Consider the following 22,610-nt stretch of genomic DNA (forward strand, 5'->3'; position numbering starts at 1 on the left):
GTTCATTAAATCCCTGCAGCCATCTGAAAGCAGCAGGACTGCTACTGTTTCCAAATGTCACTTTGGAGAACACTGGAGCTCCACACTAAGTCAAACAGAAATTAAATTTGTCTAATACAGCAGAAATATCTACTCTTTAAATAACCTGTCCTGTGTTCTCCTTTGAGAGAAAAATCCAAAGTCAAAAGGGAGAAATGTAGATTCTAAAGTCTTTGATTTCATGATGGCATCTCCTAGATTTACTTTAATTCCATGAAACTCGGTTTTGCTATAGCTAGACTCCTTATTTCAATGCAGGAAATCAAATCTTGCATAAAGCAACAACATGGCGTTCAATCATAGGCAGAGCAGACGGTCACACTGAGCCAGACAGCTACGTAACACTAGAGCCACAGACTCTGAACAACAACCCACAGTAATTTTCCTGCTAAAGAAGTCTCCTTTTTTTAATCTAACTTTAACAAACAAAATAACTTAAACAGTGAGGAGTTGTACTTATGTGTCTTACCACACTTTGCCAACATCTAAGGCAATACTATCTGGCCTAAATACATACACCTTTTGTCTTCTATATATTCATACATTTCACTCCAAATATAATAAGGTCAGGTGCTACATATCTTGGAATAACCTGCATATTGCCCAAGGAATCCTCCATGTCTTACTGACTTTCCTGAGTGTGAGTGAGGAACATTAGGGTCACAGTGGAACACTTCGTGCAGTGCTGAATGTCTTTCCTGTCTCAGCACTGGAAGGCCGAGGGTCCAGTGATTGTCCAATTAAGTACTTCCATTAGAAACTCAAAAGGAATGGTATCTAGTGATTCTAGACACAGTATATATATCACTGAATGTTCTTAATAAGTTCTTAATGATGACAGATAATCAAGGTACCATATTCTGCTGTCACACAACTAGGGCAGAGGAAGTGGTTTATGATATAAATCTATACTTCTTGTAAGTTTCAACACTAACCATGTCAGCACATTTCAAACAGATATGAAAAAGACCCAGAGTAAACTGGAATCAGATACTGCTCCCAAAAATAATTATTTTATTTTCAATTAATTAAAGCGAGGGAGACTTTTATCAAGAACTCACTCTACACGTCTGTCAGCTGGACTCTATTGTGCAGTTCTATCCATTCCATATTCACTCCTATTTTAACTTTTGCCACTTAATTTTCTGTTGTGTTCACTTCATACTGCTCTAGTTCTTTTTGGTGCATTGTAAGGAGTCCTTGGGTGTTCGGTGGGGTGCGACAGCAAATAAAATGAATTATTATTATTAGTATTATTAAATAGTACAAAAAATGGAAGGCTTCAGGCTTATGCAGTGCAAAGAAAGGGGATGCATTAAAGAATTATGATAAAAAAAAGCTTAATCAAAATGCAAGGCAAGGCAGGTTTATTTATATAGCACATTTCAGCAACAAGGAAATTCAAGGTTCTTTACATAAAACATTTAAGCATCAAGATAGAGTGCAAAAGAAACAACATAAAAGGACATTTAAATACAAACAGAAAGAGTCATTAAAGAGCTAAGAGAACAGAAAATAAAAACAAGCTAAAATAGAACACTGTGGGGCTGTGCTGGACCCTCAGGATATTAGTCACAAAATATGTATGCAAATCAAATGAATAGCCTACACTGTCACTACACACTATCCAGTTGACTGTTTGCCCTCCTTAACAGTGTAACTAGGCATGGCATGCCTGTCAAGCTTTAGATCTCTCCACATACAGAGATATGCATGGGCGTATATTAAGATCAATATCTAAAGAGTTTGGGGAGTGGTGTCTTTTCTATCACCTTTCAAAAACAAAAACACAAGACCAAAAATATAAGGAATAGATTAAACTGTGTTTATATGTAACATACACTGCAAATGTTACTATGCCCATTTATGTAAATAGCTTACTACCCACATTAGTAACCCGTATTAATTCAAAAGGGACATGTCATTAGCTAAGTATATTAATATGTGGTGTTACATACCCATTCAAGGCAATAAATAATCACTGGGAACCAAGATGCTACAATGTCTGAGAGTAAGAGTTTAGAGTAACAATAGCGGTTCTGTCGTGCTCTTTGTTTGATTTGGGTAAGTCTATACCATGGATCTATTATAAGAACTGAGGGGTGTACTATGAAGTAAGTTTGACATAGCCAGGCTTTCTTTGCGTTAGCTGGCTCAACAAAACCTAAAACCCCACTCAGCAATAATGGGTATTGCGTGTCCCCATAAAAGAGGGCGTTTGGCACATCATTTGAATCTTCTTCTGCAGAAAATGGACTGATCGTGTGCTGCCTACTTCAATCAAGAGGAACAGGTTGTTAGAATGGATAGCTATGAAGAATATAAAAATATTATTATGGCAAAAAGCAATACTGTTGCTGAAAATAAGGCAAGAGAGGAATGCTGGCAGAAAATTGTGTAAATTTGAAAGTTAATATATTTATTTTACTACCCAATGTACTCTCAATGTCTCCCGTTTATTTCTATCGTGAAAACTGTAGAGCTCTTAAACTTTAAACTTGATACAGCATATTTAAACATTATACTCAAGAACTGCATTTAGGTCTGACACTGTCCCATAATGAAGGATAAGTGAAAATAACTTCACTCTTTGGCCAAATCAAAGTGAAATGAATTTTATTGATTGAATATGATCTATGACAAATACCAATAGACTAATCAATTTTCTATTCCATTAGCTGTGGTACCAGCAGTGTAAAACAGACTTGGCAGCAAATCAGGACAAAGTATAAAAACATAACCCAAAGTGTAGCTGTTGTGCTTTCATCATTTTTTAGTATATGGATGATATGGTGTGTAAAGTGTTAATATTATCTGAAGCAAACAGGAAAAAAATGACAGGAGGAAGATTGGAGAGGGGGCATCTCCACCAGACTACACAATTTATTTTATTTATAATATTTTATAATATTTTATTATTTTTATCATGTGGACCCAATTATAACTAATGTATCGATGAAAGGCTTGTGGTAGTCTGCACATAGGCTTAACTGCCTCATATGCAACACTCCAACACTTCTCCAAGTGACTTCAACAATGCAAATGGTAAGGGTTTTACATTTTGTAGTAGTCTTATGTCCATCTTATAAAGTGAGCTTTGCGCCATGCTAAATGAATCATGAACACAGTACAACATCAACATGACTAAAAAAGTCTATCCCAGTCATCTCTGTTGCTTGATGAACACCTCAGTGTCCTATCAACTAAAACTATTTTTACAGGTTCAAGCAGACAATGTGAAGTCCCTCTATAAACTGAACCTGGAGCTGGACATTAAAAAGAAAGAAGAGTTGGAGATTAAAAAGATCAAACTAGAAATTGAGCAACTGGAGTATGAGAAGGCGGTATTGCAGTGGATGGTACCTGAAAATGTTTTTGGTTAAGCATGATTGACATTGTATGCTTTGACTTTTTTCTCTTTTCCCAGCAAAGGCAGACATTATTAAGAAACAGGGAAACACATCCTGTGATTGGTTTATTTATTTATTTATTTATTTATTTATTTTTCTTGTTGTTACATGAAAAATTGTTCAGTGATGGCCTGTCTGATGGCTTTACCAGCGGGGTGATCAAGGGTGATGGGGTCGACAACATTGGAGGGGCTCTCTCTTTCCTTATAGTGGCAATGTTGTGGAACACCGCACATGCTGATGTTATTTGGCAAGCCCGCTTGGGAGAGACCCTCAGGCCATGGAGGCAGTTGAAACAGGAGTTGAATACCCTGACAGTCAACTCTATCCTGACCCTGCATTTACCGAGGGCCACATTAAAACACCTTTGTAATGGTGTCTGTGGGTCAGGATAAGGGGTCATCAAGTATCGTCTACATGCGTATTCTCTGTCCCCCAGTAGAAGTCCTTTAAAATGTTGTGTTAAGGGTCAGGCTGCAGCTATAACGTTGGTCCTGTGGTTGCTTCCTCCTCCACACTCTGTTGTTTCTGATTCCACAGCGCGATATTCAGCCTTGTATCATGAAACTAGTTTTCTTCCAAATATGATGATATTTTAAAGTATTTAGTAGAATGATATTTTAGTGTCTGCTTTTCCCTATTGCTAGATGGAGTGTTTTGGGAGACCCACCTTTGAGAGGGGAACTCTGGGTGCAGGCAACATGGAGGGAAGTTAAACATTATTCATTTCCATATACTACCCACACTGTAACGATACAGTGCTGGTTGAAAATCAGCAAAGTTTCCCTTTAATACATCCATGGTCTACACTCTAGCAACTCCAGCCAAACTTGCATTTGTGTTTCCTTTGCAAAAACCTGTTGGTTATTCCTCATACTCAAATACTTTCTCTTTTAAAAGCAAAGCATACTGTTTGAAAATACAAACATTATAGCATAAATCTAAGCACTGTGTTGCTTGTCCGCGTATGTTTTTCTATATAAGCACTCAAACCATCCAAGGGTTATGTTAGAATGAATAAGATTTCATTAATTACAACAAGGGTAATAACATAGATTACAATTTTATTTAGAATACTGTACTATAACGCTAAGGCTAAATAGTTCTACCCTGCAATACTCAAATAATGCTGTCTTTATATCCATACCTTAAATCATCAGTACAAACTTGAAAACACATGAATGAATCACATCAGAGTCATCAATAAACCACACACACCATATGTAATTCATCAAACACTGAATAAAGACTTTTGACTTGTTCCTTGAAAATCTAACCTTTGTGATAAGGGCCTCCTCCTCAAAACCACATTGTTTGCATATGCACACTACACAAACGCTTCCTTCTTTCTCTAATACAGCAGAGCATTTAAAGACTGAAATTGTCGGTGATGTGTGCCATTGATCTTCAGTAGCTCAAGTGGACTGTGATCTCACCATGAATATCCAGTGTGAACTTGTTATACTGATACTTGCGCTGACTCTTGATGATCAAGGTAAGTTAAGCATAGTTTTTATGGCATTTTATAATGTACATACAGGGTATTATAGTAGCATTATAGTAACATGTATATATATGTTTATATTCATTTATTTATTTTCCTCTCCTAGTTCATACAGGGAAAATTATTGGAGGTCATGAGGCTGTGCCACATAGCAGGCCCTACATGGCGCTTTTGGAGATGAAGATGCCAAGTGGTAAAACAAAACACTGTGGTGGCTTTCTTCTAAATGAAGATTTTGTGATGACTGCAGCCCACTGTCAAGCCAAGTAAGTTGAACAAACTTTATGATTACCTAATGACACGGATGATTCTAGGAATTCTGGGTCCCCTGATAGATTAAAAACCAAGACTCTCTTATTTGTCCCCACATGTATTAAGACTGCAGCAATACATGATATCTATGTAGTAAATATGCTCTGTGATGGCTTTGTGAATACAACATAAATTTAAGTCTCTTAATATTTTCATATTGTGAATGCAAAGCCTACACAGAAAAAAAATTAGTTTATTCTTAGATCGTGTTTTGCATTTAATTTCATGTCATTTCAGGTCCTACACAGTCTTACTAGGAGTTCACATTTACGGAGAAAAAACTAATGGCATACAGGAGATACCTGTGGACCAAGCATTTCCACGTAAGGACTACAATCCAACTGACTTCACAAATGACATAATGTTACTCAAGGTAAAACATAGATTAATGACTTTAGAATTATTGCAATTTATAGCAAAAATTTTATTTTTGTTTATTTTTGGAATTTTAAATTTTTGTTTGTGATTATTTGCAAATGCTCTATTGAATGCATTTATCAAAAATAGAACTTAAATAATGCATGCAAATCCCTGAACAATAAATAATCAGATAATGTGTTAGTAACAGATAAAGTATTGGAGAAATCTGAATTGATATTTTACCTTCATACTTGTTTTTGTTTTTTGTTTTTATTTCTCCCTGTTCCACAAGTTGAGCACCAAGGCACATTTCAGCAGCACTGTGAAACCCATTAGTCTCACAGGTCAAGGTGACGGCTCTCTGCCAAAATCATGTATAGTCTCCGGCTGGGGCACGACAGGCATCAACAAAGGACATATGTCTCAGAGTCTCATGGAAGCCAATGTAACACTAAGTGATGGAAAGCAGTGTGTTAAAGAAAACTCATACTGCTCTCAGGGAGACATTGGACCGGGTGTGGTACGTACATTTATAACATTTATAACATAACATGGACAAACAAACGTTGGTCAACAATGATACTTGATTCACTGGTGTTGAGGAATCACTGCATCCTGTATATGTACTTCCAGGGAGACTCTGGTGGTCCACTGGTCTGTGAAGATGGAAAGGCATACGGGGTGGTGTCCTCCGCCTTCAGTCCACATGGAGGTGGCCCAAAAATGTACAATTATGCCAAGATTTCTGACTATAGATACTGGGTCGATTCATTCATGAAATATAATGGAAAGCTCTAATACATGTTACATTCAATTGACCAAATCCAATTTGAATTTACAATAGACTACTTCATTTAAATTGTATAACACTGGAGAATTTCAAAATTGATGTTTAAGTTGCTGTTATCACTGGCTGCATAGCAATGACACTGCCAAATATGCTTTGCACAGATTTAAAAATTCAAAATATACTTTACTTTGATGTTTCTAAATCATGTCTGTTTGTAAATCAATGAAATTTTCTTTAGGCAAGTTGAACCAAAACTCTGAAAAAAGATAAATATGATTTGGTCAATTTATGTGACATGTTTTGGCTTTTTTAAGGCACAGCGGTTTTTTTTGCTACAGAGGCTACAAAAATGTTTTGTCAATGAAATGTAGGATATTCCAGGCAAATTCCAGGTGTTGCTACAGTTAAAACCAGACATTTAAGTGTACACTCAATGCTGTTTTAGAGACGTCATATCTATTGATATTTAAACATAGTATGTCCTGTCTCTTAAATACAATGTTGCATGTAAGAAATACATTAATGCTCTGTGCATCTTCTTTTAGACTAGATTAAATGAAAACAGACTCATTTTTGTTTGTTTTGTACTAAACAAATTTTTGCTTTCTCTGCATGTTCTCTCAGTATTTCTGTGCGCTTTGCTTATTGAGCATGAATTAAATCAACAAAAAAGACAGCACTGCCTCCTTGTGAACTGACTGGATTGTTTTATTACTCCTCCAAATGTAGACATTTTTAATTAATTGTATACAACTAGGAAGCTCACTTATGTTAAATATCATTAACCTAATAGCTCACCAAACTATCATATCTGGGAAAATTTCAAAGTTGTATCTTAAGGAGGGACAGGAGTGATGCTGAAATGCAACTCAAATGTCTTTTGTTCGCTGTTTGACTTTGTCATTAATTTTCTGTTTTATTTAATTATTTATTACTCCACTTATTGAGCCACAGTATTGCTAGTTTTACCCCTTACTGCAACAGAAACGATGGCTATTCAACCAGATGTAAGTCCATATCTCAGAAAATAAACCTGCTTCACATCTCAAATGCACCACTGCCTCAATACACTTTGATTATCATTACTATTTCCAAATGTGACATCAGATGAAAAGTCAAAGTGCATGGTTTGTTTAAATGGACATATTTCATTGAATAAGAAAACTGGAGTTGCACTAATGTGGCTCACCACAGCTCTTTCACTTGATCAATGCATCTCAATAAGCCTCTAATCTTAAATGGACTCGCTCCTAAAACATTGTCATCCTAAAGGAGATGACAGAGCGGAAAGGAAAGAAAGTCTTTATCTAATTTGCAGTTAAAGGAGATACTATGGTTTTGCGCAAGCTGTCAGCACACACCCTTGTTGAGCCACACACAAAGCAAGCCATTATGTACTCTTATCAATGTGTGCTGATGTGTTGAGTCCACTTTATGCAGTTCTCTTAAACCATCATTCAGGTGGAGATCAATGATTAGGAACCACTGTCTGTGTAGTCAGGGATGGCTTTGGGAGTAAATTTATCTTCATCATATGGTGAAATTGTGGACCCAAGTATGCCTGATGTATCAATGAAAGGCTTGTGGTAGTCTGCACATAGGCTTAACTGCTTCAGGTGTGCAACACTCCCCTTAGCCTGTGGCCTCCACCTCTAAGCCCTCAACAATGAAAATGGTAAGGCTTTTTTAATTTTTAGTAGTCCTGTGTCCATCTTATAAAGTGAGCCTTACCAAGAATGCACCACCCTAAGTGAATCGTGAACACAGTACAACATCAACATGACTGAAAAGTCTATCCCAGTCATCTCTGTTGCTTGATGAACACCTCAGTGTCCTATCAACTAAAACTATTTTTACAGGTTTGAGCAGACAATGTGAAGTCCCTCTATAAACAGAACCTGGAGCTGGACATTAAAAAAGTGTTGGAGATTAAAAAGCTCAAACTAGAAATTGAGCAACTGGAGTATGAGAAGCAGGTATTGCAGTAAATGGTACTTACATTTTTTTTTGTTTAAGCATGATTGACATTGTATACTTAGTAGTTAAACATGCAATAGAATTAACTGTGTATATTTGCCATAACTTGCTCAAATCGCTGACCCGGTGATGACCGAGCCAGGCCATCTAGCATCCAGACTTGTGAACATTAATTGGTGGTCACAAGTCATCTGCAACGGCATTTTAGGTTAATTTCACAATGAAAACACTGAGACAAAGATACCAGTGAAGGCTTTTCAAAGGGAACCCATTGTGCTTTTCAATGGTGACAAAGTACTATAACAAACTTTGTGCTGTATGTGAATATTTCTGACAAATATGCAAAGTCTATTGTGCAGCACTATTACACAGCTTTAGTGCAGCTGCATTATATTCGTCTTCATTAGTTGTAATATTAGCACCATATCCCTGTTCTGAAATTATATTGTAAAGCTATTTCTTTGTTTGTGTTAGTGTTATCACAGAGAAACTCAGCAGCTGACGTCAGGCTGTAGCTATAACGTCGTTCCTGTGGTTGCTTCCTCCTCCACTGTAGGGGACACTGTGTGCGATAGTCACTGGTGTGCTACAACCTGATATTCCTGGCCTCTGTCAGAAGGCTTAGGCAACTCATTCGATGAAGAAAGAGCTTCCACAGATTGTGTTCATTCTCACTGCCAGAATGTCTTACTGAAGGGTTGTTTGTGGAATATCATCAACATGTGCAATGTGTGGTATATCTGAAATAAACAATGGAAAAAATATAATGAATGATAATCTCCAGGAAACTGCTTCCCTTTTTGTACATGAGGGCACAGAATACATATGCTGGATAATCCAAAATGAAGCAATAATGCCCTCTAGTGGCCAAACACACTAGGATGACAAGTACCAGTTGAACCATCCACTACACAATCAATGGTAATAAATGGTGTTAAATGCCATATTATTATTTTTATCATTATTATATATAAATAAGTAGATAATAAGTAGTAGATGTAAGTAGTATCACAATGTTCTGGCTAGTATGACATATAGAGCAGTAACGATAACATAAATTAACATATCAATAAGAATGAACTAAAGGCTTATAACAATATAGGGTAGCCAGATGCTTCTTCAAGCTTGTGTACGCAAAGCTACGAGATATGGACGTTGCCACATGTACAACAGATTAAACATATTTATCAACATAACACATGAATTTCCTTGATTAGTCTGTACAAATGTTGAATACTGCCTTGTATCCTCCTGAACTAGCACAAACCCATGAAGCTACATATCATAGCATCATCCACCTGCTCTTGCTAACATTACCCTCTTTCAATCACAGAGTGTCACAGAGAAGAATGCAGCTTACATGCTCATAAACGCACACACATGTCCACAAACAAAGTGAACAGTAAGCCCATAAATGAAGGAAAGAACTCAGTACACAACTGGACTGAACATGTGCGGGTGTTTTCTTTGCGGATCTAGTCCGTATTCCCCGCCCCCTATTGTCTGTGATGTCACGGGTGAGCCCAAGTTGTAGCAGCAACAGGGGGTTTTGTACATCCACACTCTGTTGTCTCTGATTCCACAGTGCGATATTCAGCCTTGTATCATGAAACAAGTTTTCTTCCAAATATGATGATATTTTAAAGTATTTAGTAGAATGATATTTTAGTGTCTGCTTTTTTTTTTTGCTAGATGGAGTGTTTTGGGAGACCCACCTTTGAGAGGGGAACTCTGGGTGCAGGCAACATGGAAGGAGGTTAAACATTATTCATTTCCATATACTACCCATACTGTAAGGATACAGTGCTGGTTGAAAATCAGCAAAGTTTCCCTAAATTACATCCATGGTCTACACTCTAGCACAGGGGTGTCCAAACTACGGCCCGCGGGCCAACTACGGCCTGCCATCCATTTTTAATTGGCCTGTATCAAAGTCTAAAAATATAATGGACTACGGCCCACACATAATATTTGTGCTTAACTGTGTTGTACTTCTTAGTTAAAACACTAGGTGGAGCTACTGTCTTAAACAAGGCAGCGTCTCTTCAAAGCAAGCAATCAAAGAAAAAAAATGCTGAGGGTCACCAGAAATGGCGGACCCGAAGAGACGCAAGATTGCTAACGAGTTCAGAAAATTTCAGACTCGGTGGAAAAATGAATATTTTTTTGTAGAAAACAAGGGGAAGTGTGTTTGTTTGATTTGTAATGAGAGTGTTGCCGTGATGAAAGAGTACAATGTACGAAGGAATTATGAAACGAAACATCAGACCTTCACGTCCTACACTGGCGCTGAGTGGGAAGAGCTAGCCTGCTAACGCAGCAACAGTTTTTTTTTCATGCTAACAAAGCTCAAGAAAATGCAACAATAGCCAGTTATGAAGTAGCTCAACTCATTGCCCTACACGGGAAACCTTTCTCAGACGGTGATTTCATCTAACAGTGCCTCACTAAAGTCGTGGGAATAATGTACCCGAAGAAAATGCAGGATTTCAACAATGTCAGCATGCCCAGAAATACAGTGAAGACTTGTCAAACAACTTAAAACAGCAAGTGTCACATAAAGCTTGTGCTTTCAATTTTTACTCGATTGCGTGTGATGAGAGCGCAGATGCCACGGACACTGCACAGCTGTTCATTTTTTTTGCGGGGAGTGGATGATACTTTTTACATTACGGAGGAACTGCTTGATCTTCAGAGTCTAAAGGGGACAACAACTGGGAAGGACATTTTTGAAGCTGTGTCAGATTCAATTGACCAGGCTGGACTTCAATGGGACAAGCTGTGTGGAATTACAACGGATGGGGCTCCAGCAATGACAGGCGAGCACAAAGGAATGGCATCTTTAGTATGCGCCAAGGTGCGGGAGAGCGGAGGTGAGGCTGTCAAAATGCACTGCATCATCCACCAAGAAGCCCTCTGTGCCAAGACAGTACAGCTTGGCGACGTGATAAACACAGTTGTGAAAACTGTCAACATAATTCGGGCACGAGGGCTTTACCACAGAGAATTTCAAGCATTCCTCTCTGATGTCGATGCTGAATACGGGGACCTACTCTACCAGTCTGAAGTGTATTGGCTCAGTCGCGGCTCCGTGCTGCAGTGGTTTTATTCCCTGAGATCAAATATCGGCAAGTTTTTGAAAGAAAAGGGCAGACCTCTGCATGAGCTCAGTGACCCTTTATGGTTGGCAGACCTGGCTTTTTTAGTTTATCTCACTGGTCATCTCAACACCCTGAACAAGAGACTACAAGGCAAAGAGCAGCTGGTACCACAGCTGTATGCACACATGAAAGCATTCCGTGCGAAGCTCCGTCTCTCCGAGTCACAACTGCGCAACTTTAATGTAGCGCACTTCCCAACACTGACTGAAATCAAATCCGCATTTCCAAATGCTAAGCTCTCTGCTAAAGTGGGAGAATATGTGTCTGTGATCACATCTCTCATTACAGAAGTCACTCAGCGCTTTCAAGATTTTTCTGTCATTGAGAAGGAAATCACACTGTTTGTGGCTCCGTTTTCGGTGGATGCAGAAGAAGTGGAGGAGAGTCTGCAATTAGAACTGATCGAAATGCAGTGTGATGAGTCTCTGAAGAATCAACATCAGCTTCTCTCCCTACCTGACTTCTACCGGAGCTTGGAAAAGGCCAAGTTTCCTCTGATAAGACGCCACGCAAAACAAATGATGAGTCTGTTCGGCTCAACATACATCTGTGAGCAGACATTCTCGCTGTTAACGCTGAACAAAAGCAGATTGAGAACCAGAATGACCGACAGCCTTCTCGGTGACATCCTTCACATCTCAACCACCAAACTTACTCCTGACGTGCCAGCTCTCCTTCAGACCAAAGCGCAGCATCACTGCTCCCACTGAGCGCAACATTCTTCCCATTACAGGTGAGTCGAAAATATACACACAGTTTTCATGTGTTAATAAGCCCAATTACTTAATAAATTCAGTCAATTAAAGTTGATGATAATTTTTTAACAAACGTTAGTTGATGTTTTAACAAGCCCAATAATTTATTTGTGTAATAAGCTTGAAATATCCACATCCTCTATTTCTCTTCTTGTCTCTCCCTTCATACAGGACAATGAAGGGGGATCAGCACCCTAAGAAACAATCTGAGGCTGTCACTGAGAGAATGACCTGCCAACCTTTTTATAAAAAATAAAATGAAAATCTACTAATGGAGAGCTGTGATGGAGGCTTTTTTTCTTCAAACATGTTCAGTTATCAAACGTAATTTACCTGCAGTAGTGCATTAGAAGTGAGGCAGTATACCTCGCGTCTAGTGAGTGGCCCAGTCCTTTGTATATTTTTCTGTATGTGGCCCTCAGGAAAAAAAAGTTTGGACACCCCTGCTCTAGCAACTCCAGCCAAATTTGCATTTGAGTTTCCTTTGCAAACACCTTTTGGTTATTTCTCATACTCAAATACTTTCTCTTTTAAAAATAAAGCACACTGTTTGAAAATACAAACACTTACAGCATAAATATAACCACCGTGTTGCTTGTCTGTGTAGGTTTTTCTATATAAGCATTCAAACCATCTAAGGGTTATGTTAGAATGAATAAAATTTCATTAATTACAACAAGGGTAATAACATAGATTACAATTTTATTTAGAATACTGTACTATAACGCTAAGGCTAAGTAGTTCTACCCTGCAATACCAAATAATGCTCTTTATCTCCATCCCTTGAATCATCAGTACAAACCTGAAAACAAATTAATGAATAGGCAATACAACAATATTTTAGAAAAAAAAACAAAACAGAAAAAACAGACAAGATAGAAACAAATCCTTTCCTCATCACAACTGATTTTATTACTATAAAGCAGGGCTTTTCAACTTCAATAGCAAGTGGACCAAATAGGAAAATCACTGGGGGTCCGTGGGCCACACATAATACTTTGTCAATTAATGGTTACAAATAACTTACAGTATAATGTTAATAGATATATAACTACATAGAATAAACTAGTCACGTGCATCCCTTTTCTTTCACTTTAATTGTATCATTACAATCAATTCCAGACAGCAGCCAGTCTATACAAAAAGTAGGAAAGCTATGGTTACAAAGCTTGAAACAGAAGTGCAAAGAGTAACAATTTAAAAACCAAGGAGACATGAGGTGTTTTTCTGACAGGTCCATATCCACAAATGTAGAAAACAAGATGAATATAGTAAAACAGTATCCATCAGGCTAACAGTAAGTAGGCCTGTTTATAACATCCTCAACAACACTTCCAAGCATACATAAGGAGCTTTTAAAACAGGTCCATATCCTTAAATGCTAAATGCAAGATGAACATAGTAAAACAGTAGCCATCAGACTAATAATAAATGGGCCTGTTCATGGTACTATCAAAAACAATTCCAAGCAGACATATGGTGCTTATAGCAGGTCCATATCCATATTTGTTAAGGGTGAAAACAGTTGAACAGTATCAAGACTAACAATAAGTTGGCCTGTTTGAATCATCATAAAACAGATCTGTAGTCTTTGCATTTTCACTAAGATGGCATTAAATGCCTCAATCAGGTGATTTACTACTACAGAACCACCATACAAATCAGACTTCTGTCATTTTGAGTCGTTTGAGTCAATGAGAGAAATTACACTGCTTTGATTTCGCTATTTCAACATAGTTTGGCTCATAAGTAGTAAGGGCAATCCTGAGACACTCATGCAACTTCTCATTGGTCATGGAACAACGTGCCCTTGTTTTGATGGCATTCATACGAGAAAACTAGACTCACAAGTGTAAGTGGATCCAAACATTGTCAGTATTAGCAAGGCCACTTTCCTTATTGTGGGGTACTGATATTGGCTAACATGCTTAGACCAAAAGTCCACTGCACCCTCAGACTGCAAGTGCTGTTTTAAAGCAAAGGAGGACTGCACATCAACCAATTCCATTTGAAAGATGTTCTCATCAATACAAGACATTACCTCTTTTGATTTTACACAGAAGTCTGCCTCTGGTTTGATGGAAAATGGGTCACGAGTGTGGTGGAAATCTGAAAAATAAAAAGCTGACAATGACCAAGTTGTCTTAATGTCTTTTAATGAGAACCTTGCAAGGGATCAGTGTACAGTCACAACAAAGTGTAATTGCAGACTGATAATCAAATACAAAGTGTACATGCTTTTTATAGACAAGGAGTGTGGGAAACAGTATCAGGATGTTTGTGGGGTGTGTGGAGTTGACATGATCATTAGCTCAGGGCGGGCTGGCATACAGAACAAACAAGAGTGGTTAGCATGCTGTCGTGTGGTGTAGTTAGTGTACATCAACCAGGCATTGTTTTTCATAAAGTCAGGGTGGTCAAAAGGAGTTTTGTATGCAAAACGTTGGTTGCTTTTAAGCGACAATGTGGTAACATTAGCTGGTTGTGGCCCTGGTGTTGTATCGGTATTTGTTTGTGCATGTTGACTGTCTAAATTGAAGCTGATTGGAATCACAATTAAGAGAACAATTAAATCACAAAAAGAGAACACATTGAACCTCGCAAACCACACCATCCAGGACATCTGAATGGATGCCATGGCCGTCGTTCGGGTTCCATCATTGATCCCACGATGGTGACACTGAGATTCACTCAGCACATCACTTAGTTGGAGCCTGGCCCGCTCTTGTCGGACAGTATGCCAATACTGTAACTTCTACTTCTCTTCCTGGTGTGTGAATGGATGTCTTTGTGTTGGTCACCTGAGAGCAGCAATCCACCTACACTCTCGTAGAGTCTTCAATCGCGCCGTGGTGACTTACTCTGTTGTAGGTGTCTCTGGTGGAGGTGGAACTCTTTTGCAGTGGCTGGCATGGATCCAGGTGACTCTTTCAGTGACCTTTACTGCCATCTGTGTGGTCAACAGCACCTGGAATGGGCCCGTCTACCGCTTAGAGCGCCAAGCCTTTCTTCTCAAGTCTTTCAATACTATCCTGTCACCAGGCTGCAGGTCATGAAGAGGTCCTGTGACAAGAGTTGGTAGTGCTTCTTTCACCTGGTTGTGTATGTTAGATAGAAAAGAGGATAAGTTAGCACAGTAACGAAGCATTTCATCTTCACAGTGGACTGTGGACGGTAATTGTCTTTTGACAGGTCCAATGCCTGTGTTGGCTGCTCACCCAAACAGGATTTCAAATGGACTAAGGCCGTATTTTGGTCTGACCCTAGCTCTCATTTGCATAAGAACAATTGGGAGTGTCTTTGTCCAAGACAAGCCTGTTTCCTTTTGCCAATTTATTTTTTAAGGTTCCATTCTCTCGCTCAACAGCACCACCACTGGCTGGATGATAAGCACAATGCTGTCTCATGTCAATGCCAAAATATTCACCAACTTGTTTTAGATCAGCACAGACAAACGGTGTTCCATTATCACTGCTAATTCTTCCCGGAATTCCTGACAATGATAAGAGCTTTAGCAACAGCACCAGTGTCTTGTTTTGCTATGGGAAAACTTCGATCCATTTGGAAAACATGTCAATAATTACCAGACAATATTTCTTTCCTCCACTTGGTGTTAGTTCAATGAAATCCATCTGTAAGTGATCAAATGTTTTTTTTCTGGTGGAGGGTGTGCTGCTTGTGGTGTTTGAATACCAATACCAATGTTGTTTGTGGCACAAACTTATTGTGGCAACACAGTTGTGTTCTTCTCCATCACCTTCTGTGGGGAGAAGAGTTGCAGGATTAAGAACATTACATCTTTTCACAGTGATGTTAGGCATTTCAAGCAACACAGTGTTGTAACGGAGCCATCTTGCTGCAGACAGATGAGATGTTTTCTGTTCGAGCAAAATCAATGAAACAGCATGTGGAATGAGCAAAGTTAGGTCAGAGTACCCCACTATGTCTCTGGAAGCCATCACAGCTTTTTCTGCAGCCGCAACAGCTCTCAGACATGTAGGAAGTCCTGCAGCTACAGGGTCAAGTTTGAAAAGTAAGCTACAGGTCTCTGTCTGCCTCCATGGTCCTGGAGCAGCACTAAAGTCATGCATCCTCCATTTTTGTCAACAGTCTAGGTGAAAGGTTGACTTGGATCAGGTAATCCAAGAGTCTGAGTCGTTTGGAGAGCAAGTTTCAAATCAACAAATGCTTTTTCTGGTTCAGCAGTCCATGTCACCTTACTGTGGTGCCTGCAGGCCTCGCCCGTGTGAGATTGCGCTCAGGGGCACCTCGAGGACAGCATAGTTGGGAATGAATGATCTGCAATAAGAACACATTCCTAAAGAAGACATGACTTGTTTCTTTGTAATTGGTCGTGGAATGTTTTGGATTGCTTTTATTCTTTTTGGGGAGAGGGATTTGCCCTCTGATGTGATCACATGACCCAAAAATGTCACTTCTTGTTGTACAAAATGCAATTTTGACAGGGTAACTTTATGACCTTCTTTATCCAAATGTTTCAACAGTGCAATTGTGTCTTTTTCACACTGAGCTTGAGTTGGAGCACAGATCATGAAATCATCAATATATTGCAACAGTGCACTTCCTGGTGACAGTTTTAATGAGCTCAAACTTTCTTTCAACGCAACGCTGTAGATGGTAGGTGATTCACAAAACCCTTCTCTGGATGGACTGGAACACTGAAAATGCGTTCGCCAAATCGACCACTGAAAACCATTTAATTTCAGGCGGCACCTGAGAAAGAATAGTATATGGGTTAGGGACATTTGGAGCACATTGTTGTACAGCATCATTCACACTTTGCAAGTCTTGTAAAAAACGCCATTCACCTAGCTGTCCTTCATCCCTGATTTTTTTCACTGGGAAGATTGGTGTGCGCACAGGAGAATTTTCACAAGGAATGATTACACCTGCCTTTAATAAAGCATTAAAGACTGGTGTAACGCCCTCAACCGCTTATTTTTTGAGAGGATATTGTGGTTGGCAGGGCCTGTAATCAGATTTTGGTGTTATCACAACTGGCTGCATTCCTTTAATCAGACGAACATCATTTTTGCCTTGGGCCCACAGAGTCTTTGGGACTTCCTGTAGGGCTGGGCTGTTTATGACATCACAGGTGTCATGCATATATGCAGATGTGTGTTGTGTCTGGTATCAGCTGAACAGATCTGAGTGTGTGAACAACAGAGGTGTATTTTTGTCGATAAACCTTCAAAACAGGATTATATTGAACATAAGGATCAGATTTTGACTCCCACATTTGTGCACTAACACACTGACTCACCCATGGACCCAAATCTTGCCATTTTCCTTCCCTGTGTTTGACACGTGTGGATATGAAACAGGAATGTCAAAAAGAGAATTGGAACCTGAATCACTGAAAGAGAAATATGGTGAAGATTCATCAATTTGCTTTGGTTTTGTTTGTTCAGGCAAGGTCACTGAAACGGCATATCTGTGTTTATTCCAAAACATGTTACTTAATGTTAGCTTTTCGCTCAGACAACCATCTTTGAACCATCTTTTCTCAAACTCTGCATCTCCCCCTTCATGTATGTGTGCAGTGCAGTGTAGGTCTTGTGGTTGCATGTAGTCTGTGTCTATGTTGAATGTGAGTGTGCATGAACTCTCAACATCAGCAGTGTTTACGGAAGTCACAGCTGATGTGCAGAGCTTGCGTTCATACACATAAAGCAGTGTGTCAGGGCTGTATTTCACAAATACGTGAGTGTCAGGGAACTCAAGTTCACTTGTTCGAATAACAATAACCCCTTTTGATGTTGAAACAAGACAAATACCCAAGAAACACATTACATCTCTTCCCATTAGATTGATTGGACAACAGTTTGACAACAATAATGAATGCTTAAATTTGCCTGTAACATCATCAGTGCATGATAATGGAAATCTGTATTTTTCCAGAACTGTGTCACCTGACGCCCCTACAGACTTCATGTATCTTCCGCTCATCTTTGGAGGTGTTAAAAAAGTGTCAGCTCTAATAACAGATTGTGTTGCACCAGAATCAACAAGAAATGTTACATGCTTACCATGTACAAGAAGTGTGTGTGTCGGCATGCCTGCATAAGCATCAGTTGAGTATTTAGCATATGTGCCTACATGCTGTGTGTTTGCTGTTTCCTGCTTCTTCTCTAACTGAGCTATGGCATCATCAATCAGTGTGTGCATATGTGTGTGCATGGTGCAATCACCTGTCTGATGTGTAGGTTGTCTCTCATCGTGTGTCAGTGTGGTCAAAGTTAAAGGTGCTGATTCCTCCCCCTCCTGAGCTGCCGCCCCGAGTCAATCGGCCTTGTGCTTGAAAGTTGGATTTTTCTTTACGCAGTCTTTGGCCTAGTGTCCTCTCTCACCACAATGAAAACAAGAATCTGGATCAGTTGTGTGTCATCCTCTACAGCCACCTCTAAGTCCGCCTCTGCCACGGCTGTGTCTGCGCCCTCTGGCATGTCCTTGGAACATAGTCAATGCAGCAATGTGCAGATCTTTCTCTTTCTTTTCTCCTTTCCTCACTTGGCTTTCTTTGAGGATTTTCTCAGCGTGCACAGCATGTGCTTCAATGAGGCTTAATTTGCGTTTAGTCCCAGGTGATGAATATACGTTTCACTATGTAGGAAATATCAGGTTCCAGTCCATTCAGGAAGCTGTTTCTCAAATGTACTTCCCATGCTGTAATAGCATTATCATTCAGGTCAGCTGTAGGTGTCAGCCCGCTGTGTGTGTTGTGAACTTCTGTCAGACGAGTGAGATAGTTGTGAACACTCTCATCATCTTGTTTACATGAGGAGATTTTGCTCATGTCCAATCTCATAGTGAATGCTGCTTTGATGTGCTCACAGAGATCTGTGATGTGTACTCTATAGGCTGCGTTGTCATTATGCACCCAGTCGGGGTTAGCCAGTGTCATATCATTCTCTGGATATCCTGCTGAGATCTTTGCCCAATTATTGCCCATCTTTACCATCAGGAGCCATCTCAGTTCAGAAGTTGTTGGGTGAAACTCTCTGCAAAACAGAATCAGTTCAGCTGCAAATTTCACACCACCTCCATTTGATGGTGATGAAAGGTGCACCTTCTACCTCCATCATGGGGAGATTCAGGATCCGGTCCACGTTTCCATCTGTGTCAGGTCTCACTGTAGATGGGGGGTGATGAATGAAAGCACAGGGACGATGGTTGGATTTTGAGATCTTTTGAATACCAGACCAGACCTGGTATGAGAAGGGGAGGCAGCTTTGTCCTGTTGATTTGTTGTTGCTGTGGCCTCATCCAAAAGTTGTCGTAAGCCAGATGTATCAGGGTAGATGAGGGGAACATGAGATGGGGGAAGGTTAGAGTTATATGGTGGTGTAGCTCTTGGCCGTGGATCAGGCGTCTGATGAGCTTGGGCTGCTGGTTCATCTTGTTGTTGTGGCGGGTTGAGGCGTCTCCTGGGCAGCACCCAGTTGAATTCAGAATCCTGCATTTTGACACACTGAGACACAGATGAGGTTTTATCTGTCCCTGCCTGTGTTTTCTGTCCCTCTTTTGTGCTTCTTTCATCCATAAACTAAAAGCTTTCCAATCTCCTATGAACTTCCTCTTGCCTTTTTATCCTCAGTCTTTTTTTCCTTCTCCTGCAGTCTTTCCTTCAGCTGATTTAGCTGTCTGATACTGAAACTTCCTGTGCTCAGAAAGCCACATTCAGTAATCCAGATTTTTATTTGTTTCACAGATGAATCACCATAGTTCACTCTCATGTAGTTTATATTTGGAGCGGACAGGTTCACATTATCATATTTGTACTTTGTATGATTGTTATTGTTAACGCTACCCATTTTGGCAGATTAAAAGAAAAAAAATGTAGTAAGAGATTTGAGTTATGTGTTCAACTAATCTCCAAAGTACACCCGTTAAGAATATCAGAAAACTAATCAATGTTAGTATACCCAAAATAATGTGACCAATTTCAGTATGGTGTCTTATTACTGTCAAATTCTCAATTTTTTTTTTTTCATCAAAACAGGGTTATCAGAACAGAGAAATTATCTACGTTTCCTATGTGCGTTTTCTGAGTCTTACCTCACACAATATTATAAGTATTACCAAGTAATAATTCTTCCACACACTATTGTGATTACAGTAAACTCTCTTTGAGGTGGACTCGTCAGTGCACCTCCAGGTTTTCTATTAAACCTTGGTTAAAAAAACTGTTGGGACTCTTTCCTGATCGGTAGATCAAAATCTCTTTCTTATTTCACCATTAATATTTTCAACCTTTTTAGTACCCCTTTTTTTCTCTCTGAGTCAATTTCCAGATTCTCACCAGTTCAGGATCATTGGTTTCAGCGCCTCGGGTTTTAGGCCCTCCGTCTTACCCGTCCTTGTGGCGAGGTTGAGGCTGAAGATTTGGCTTCAGGATGATCGGCCTCCTTCGACTCCGAGTCCAGACACCCTCAGTCGAGCGATCCCACTTCTGACACCAGTTTGTGGTAGAAATCTGGAAAAAAAAATCTGACAATGACCAAGCTGTCTTTTTGTCTTTTAATGAGAACCTTGCAAGGGATCAGTGTACAGTCACAGCAAAGTGTAATTGCAGACTGATAATCAAATACAAAGTGTACATACTCTTTATAGACAAGGAGTGTGGGAAACAGTATCAGGATGTGTGTGGGGTGCAGTGCCGGATGTCATCAAAGCTGTCTCAAAAGGGACTGACAAAAACCAATAATGAGCATACGACCAGATGGTTACATGTTCAAGGTTATAGGTTAAGGTTAAATGTGAATTTATCCAAAGTGCAAAGTCTGAAATGTGGTGCAGAGGATACAAAGTGTGTTTTTTCCACTACACAAGCAAACTGCAATACCTCAATGGGAATGCTGAAGCCTTGGAATCTCTCAGTAAAGTTCTCAGTCAATTTTGTCATGAAGTCTGTCATGACGGGTGTTATGTGTGCCCCAGGTGCTGTGCTCATGAATGCACAGAGTTCTGGGAAGTGCAGCACTTTTGTTACCATTAGGTCTGTTGTGAAAATCGTTAGCTTTTTCTTGAAGGCACAAAGCCTCTCAACCAAATCAGCAATAGATTTTTCCCACTCCTGCACTTCCAAATTCAAAGTATTCAAGTGTCCAAAAATGTCACACAGAAAGTGGAACGAATAAAATTCCCAATGTTCATAACAGTGTCCATAGTGTTTTTCAGATCACCACGAGCTTTGCACACAGCAAAGACTGATGAATGACACAGTGTAAAAACTGCATATGTGGGGCTATGGCTGATGGCCTCGCCACCAGCCCTTGCACTCTACCAATCATAGTTGGAGTGCCATCATTAACCAACAGGCAAACTTTTTGTAAATCCAGTTCACGCTCATTAAAAAATGAGACAATCTTTTGAAAAATCACCTCACCTGTAGTGTGTCCCTCCAATGGAATAAGTTCCAGAGGTTCTTCCCAAAAGCACGCTCCGTTGAAAAACCTGACATAGATGCATAGCTGGGCCATGTCGGTACGATCAGTTGATTCGTCGACAGCGATAGACATCACCTCTGCTTTTTGAAGGTTTTCCAAAAGCTTTCTTGAGACATCCTTTGCAAGTAGTTCCACTCTGCGAAGAATGATGTGTCCGAGAGAGGTACTTTTTTAATGGTTGAAGTGACGCTTTCCTTAACTATTTCATCAACAACCATTTCATCAATGACAGCAAGCATGCAATCTCTAACGGTTTCCACCTCGGTAAAAGGCCTCTTCTCTCTGGTTAGTGTCCAGGCTACATGCAGGGATACTATCATGGCTCTCTCTTGTTCCGTGCAAAAGCGACCAAGGGCCACTTGACTCCATTGAAAAGATGCTGGCAGTCCCTGTACTTTCCTTCTCCGTTCCTCCAAGCCCTCTGCAAAACTGGCAGAAAACGAGCCATGATTTGACTTGTAAAGCCTCTTCACGTTATATTCTTTCATCACAGCAATGCATTTGTTTCTCAATAAACACACCGGTTTATTACTTGTTGCAGTTGGCAAAGTGAATAAATACTTCTCAGTCCATTCGCTTTAGAATTGGCAATTTTCACAACCAACTTTATGTCTCTCTAGCTTCGACCGGGACATTTTGAAGCTTGCTGTTAGGTAAAGTGAGTTTCTCTGTGGCCCGCCCGGGCCTGCCAGCCCAGAGCGCAACTTGACCCAGTGAGCAAATGGCAGGTGTGGAGCGGGTGTGATACTTCTTTTTTCCGTTTTATGGCTGTTTTATCATTTTTATGGCAACCAGCGTTAAGGCGCATTACTGCCACTTACTATGTTGGAGT

General features: G+C 39.7%; 3 protein-coding genes across 5 annotated transcripts; 2 read left to right on the forward strand and 1 right to left on the reverse strand.

The window, feature by feature from the left end:
* Window positions 1–1,503: 1,503 nt before the first annotated feature.
* On the forward strand, window positions 1,504–6,932 carry LOC121900412 (mast cell protease 1A-like). Of its 2 annotated transcripts, none has more exons than XM_042416723.1 (6): window positions 1,504–2,332; window positions 4,097–4,944; window positions 5,060–5,219; window positions 5,503–5,638; window positions 5,918–6,145; window positions 6,259–6,932. In XM_042416723.1, the coding sequence occupies exons 2-6, from the start codon at window positions 4,887–4,889 to the stop codon at window positions 6,421–6,423; spliced, it is 747 nt and encodes a 248-aa protein (XP_042272657.1). In that variant the 5' UTR covers window positions 1,504–2,332; window positions 4,097–4,886; the 3' UTR covers window positions 6,424–6,932. The 2 variants fall into 2 exon arrangements, with proteins under 2 accessions (XP_042272657.1, XP_042272658.1); XM_042416724.1 differs by lacking the exon at window positions 1,504–2,332 and adding an exon at window positions 3,022–3,084.
* A 3,600-nt stretch (window positions 6,933–10,532) lies between these two features.
* Window positions 10,533–12,584, forward strand: LOC121900405 (general transcription factor II-I repeat domain-containing protein 2-like). Its single transcript, XM_042416715.1, has 2 exons — window positions 10,533–12,286; window positions 12,480–12,584. Exon 1 carries the CDS (start codon window positions 10,989–10,991, stop codon window positions 12,261–12,263), a length of 1,275 nt encoding a protein of 424 aa, XP_042272649.1. The 5' UTR covers window positions 10,533–10,988; the 3' UTR covers window positions 12,264–12,286; window positions 12,480–12,584.
* Window positions 12,585–13,388: 804 nt separating this feature from the next.
* LOC121900407 lies at window positions 13,389–22,583 on the reverse strand. Of its 2 annotated transcripts, none has more exons than XR_006096969.1 (4): window positions 21,718–22,583; window positions 20,684–20,805; window positions 18,521–19,800; window positions 13,389–17,685 (listed from the first exon to the last, which is right to left on the reverse strand). XR_006096969.1 is itself a non-coding variant. In XM_042416718.1 (4 exons), the coding sequence occupies exon 4, from the start codon at window positions 18,507–18,509 to the stop codon at window positions 17,589–17,591; it is 921 nt and encodes a 306-aa protein (XP_042272652.1). In that variant the 5' UTR covers window positions 18,510–19,330; window positions 19,406–19,800; window positions 20,684–20,805; window positions 21,718–22,580; the 3' UTR covers window positions 13,389–17,588. The 2 variants fall into 2 exon arrangements, 1 of the variants encoding a protein (XP_042272652.1); XM_042416718.1 differs by having other exon boundaries at window positions 13,389–19,330; window positions 19,406–19,800; window positions 21,718–22,580.
* Window positions 22,584–22,610: the final 27 nt, after the last annotated feature.

Source organism: Thunnus maccoyii, chromosome 7, assembly GCF_910596095.1.
Source record: "Thunnus maccoyii chromosome 7, fThuMac1.1, whole genome shotgun sequence".
NCBI lineage: Eukaryota > Metazoa > Chordata > Actinopteri > Scombriformes > Scombridae > Thunnus > Thunnus maccoyii.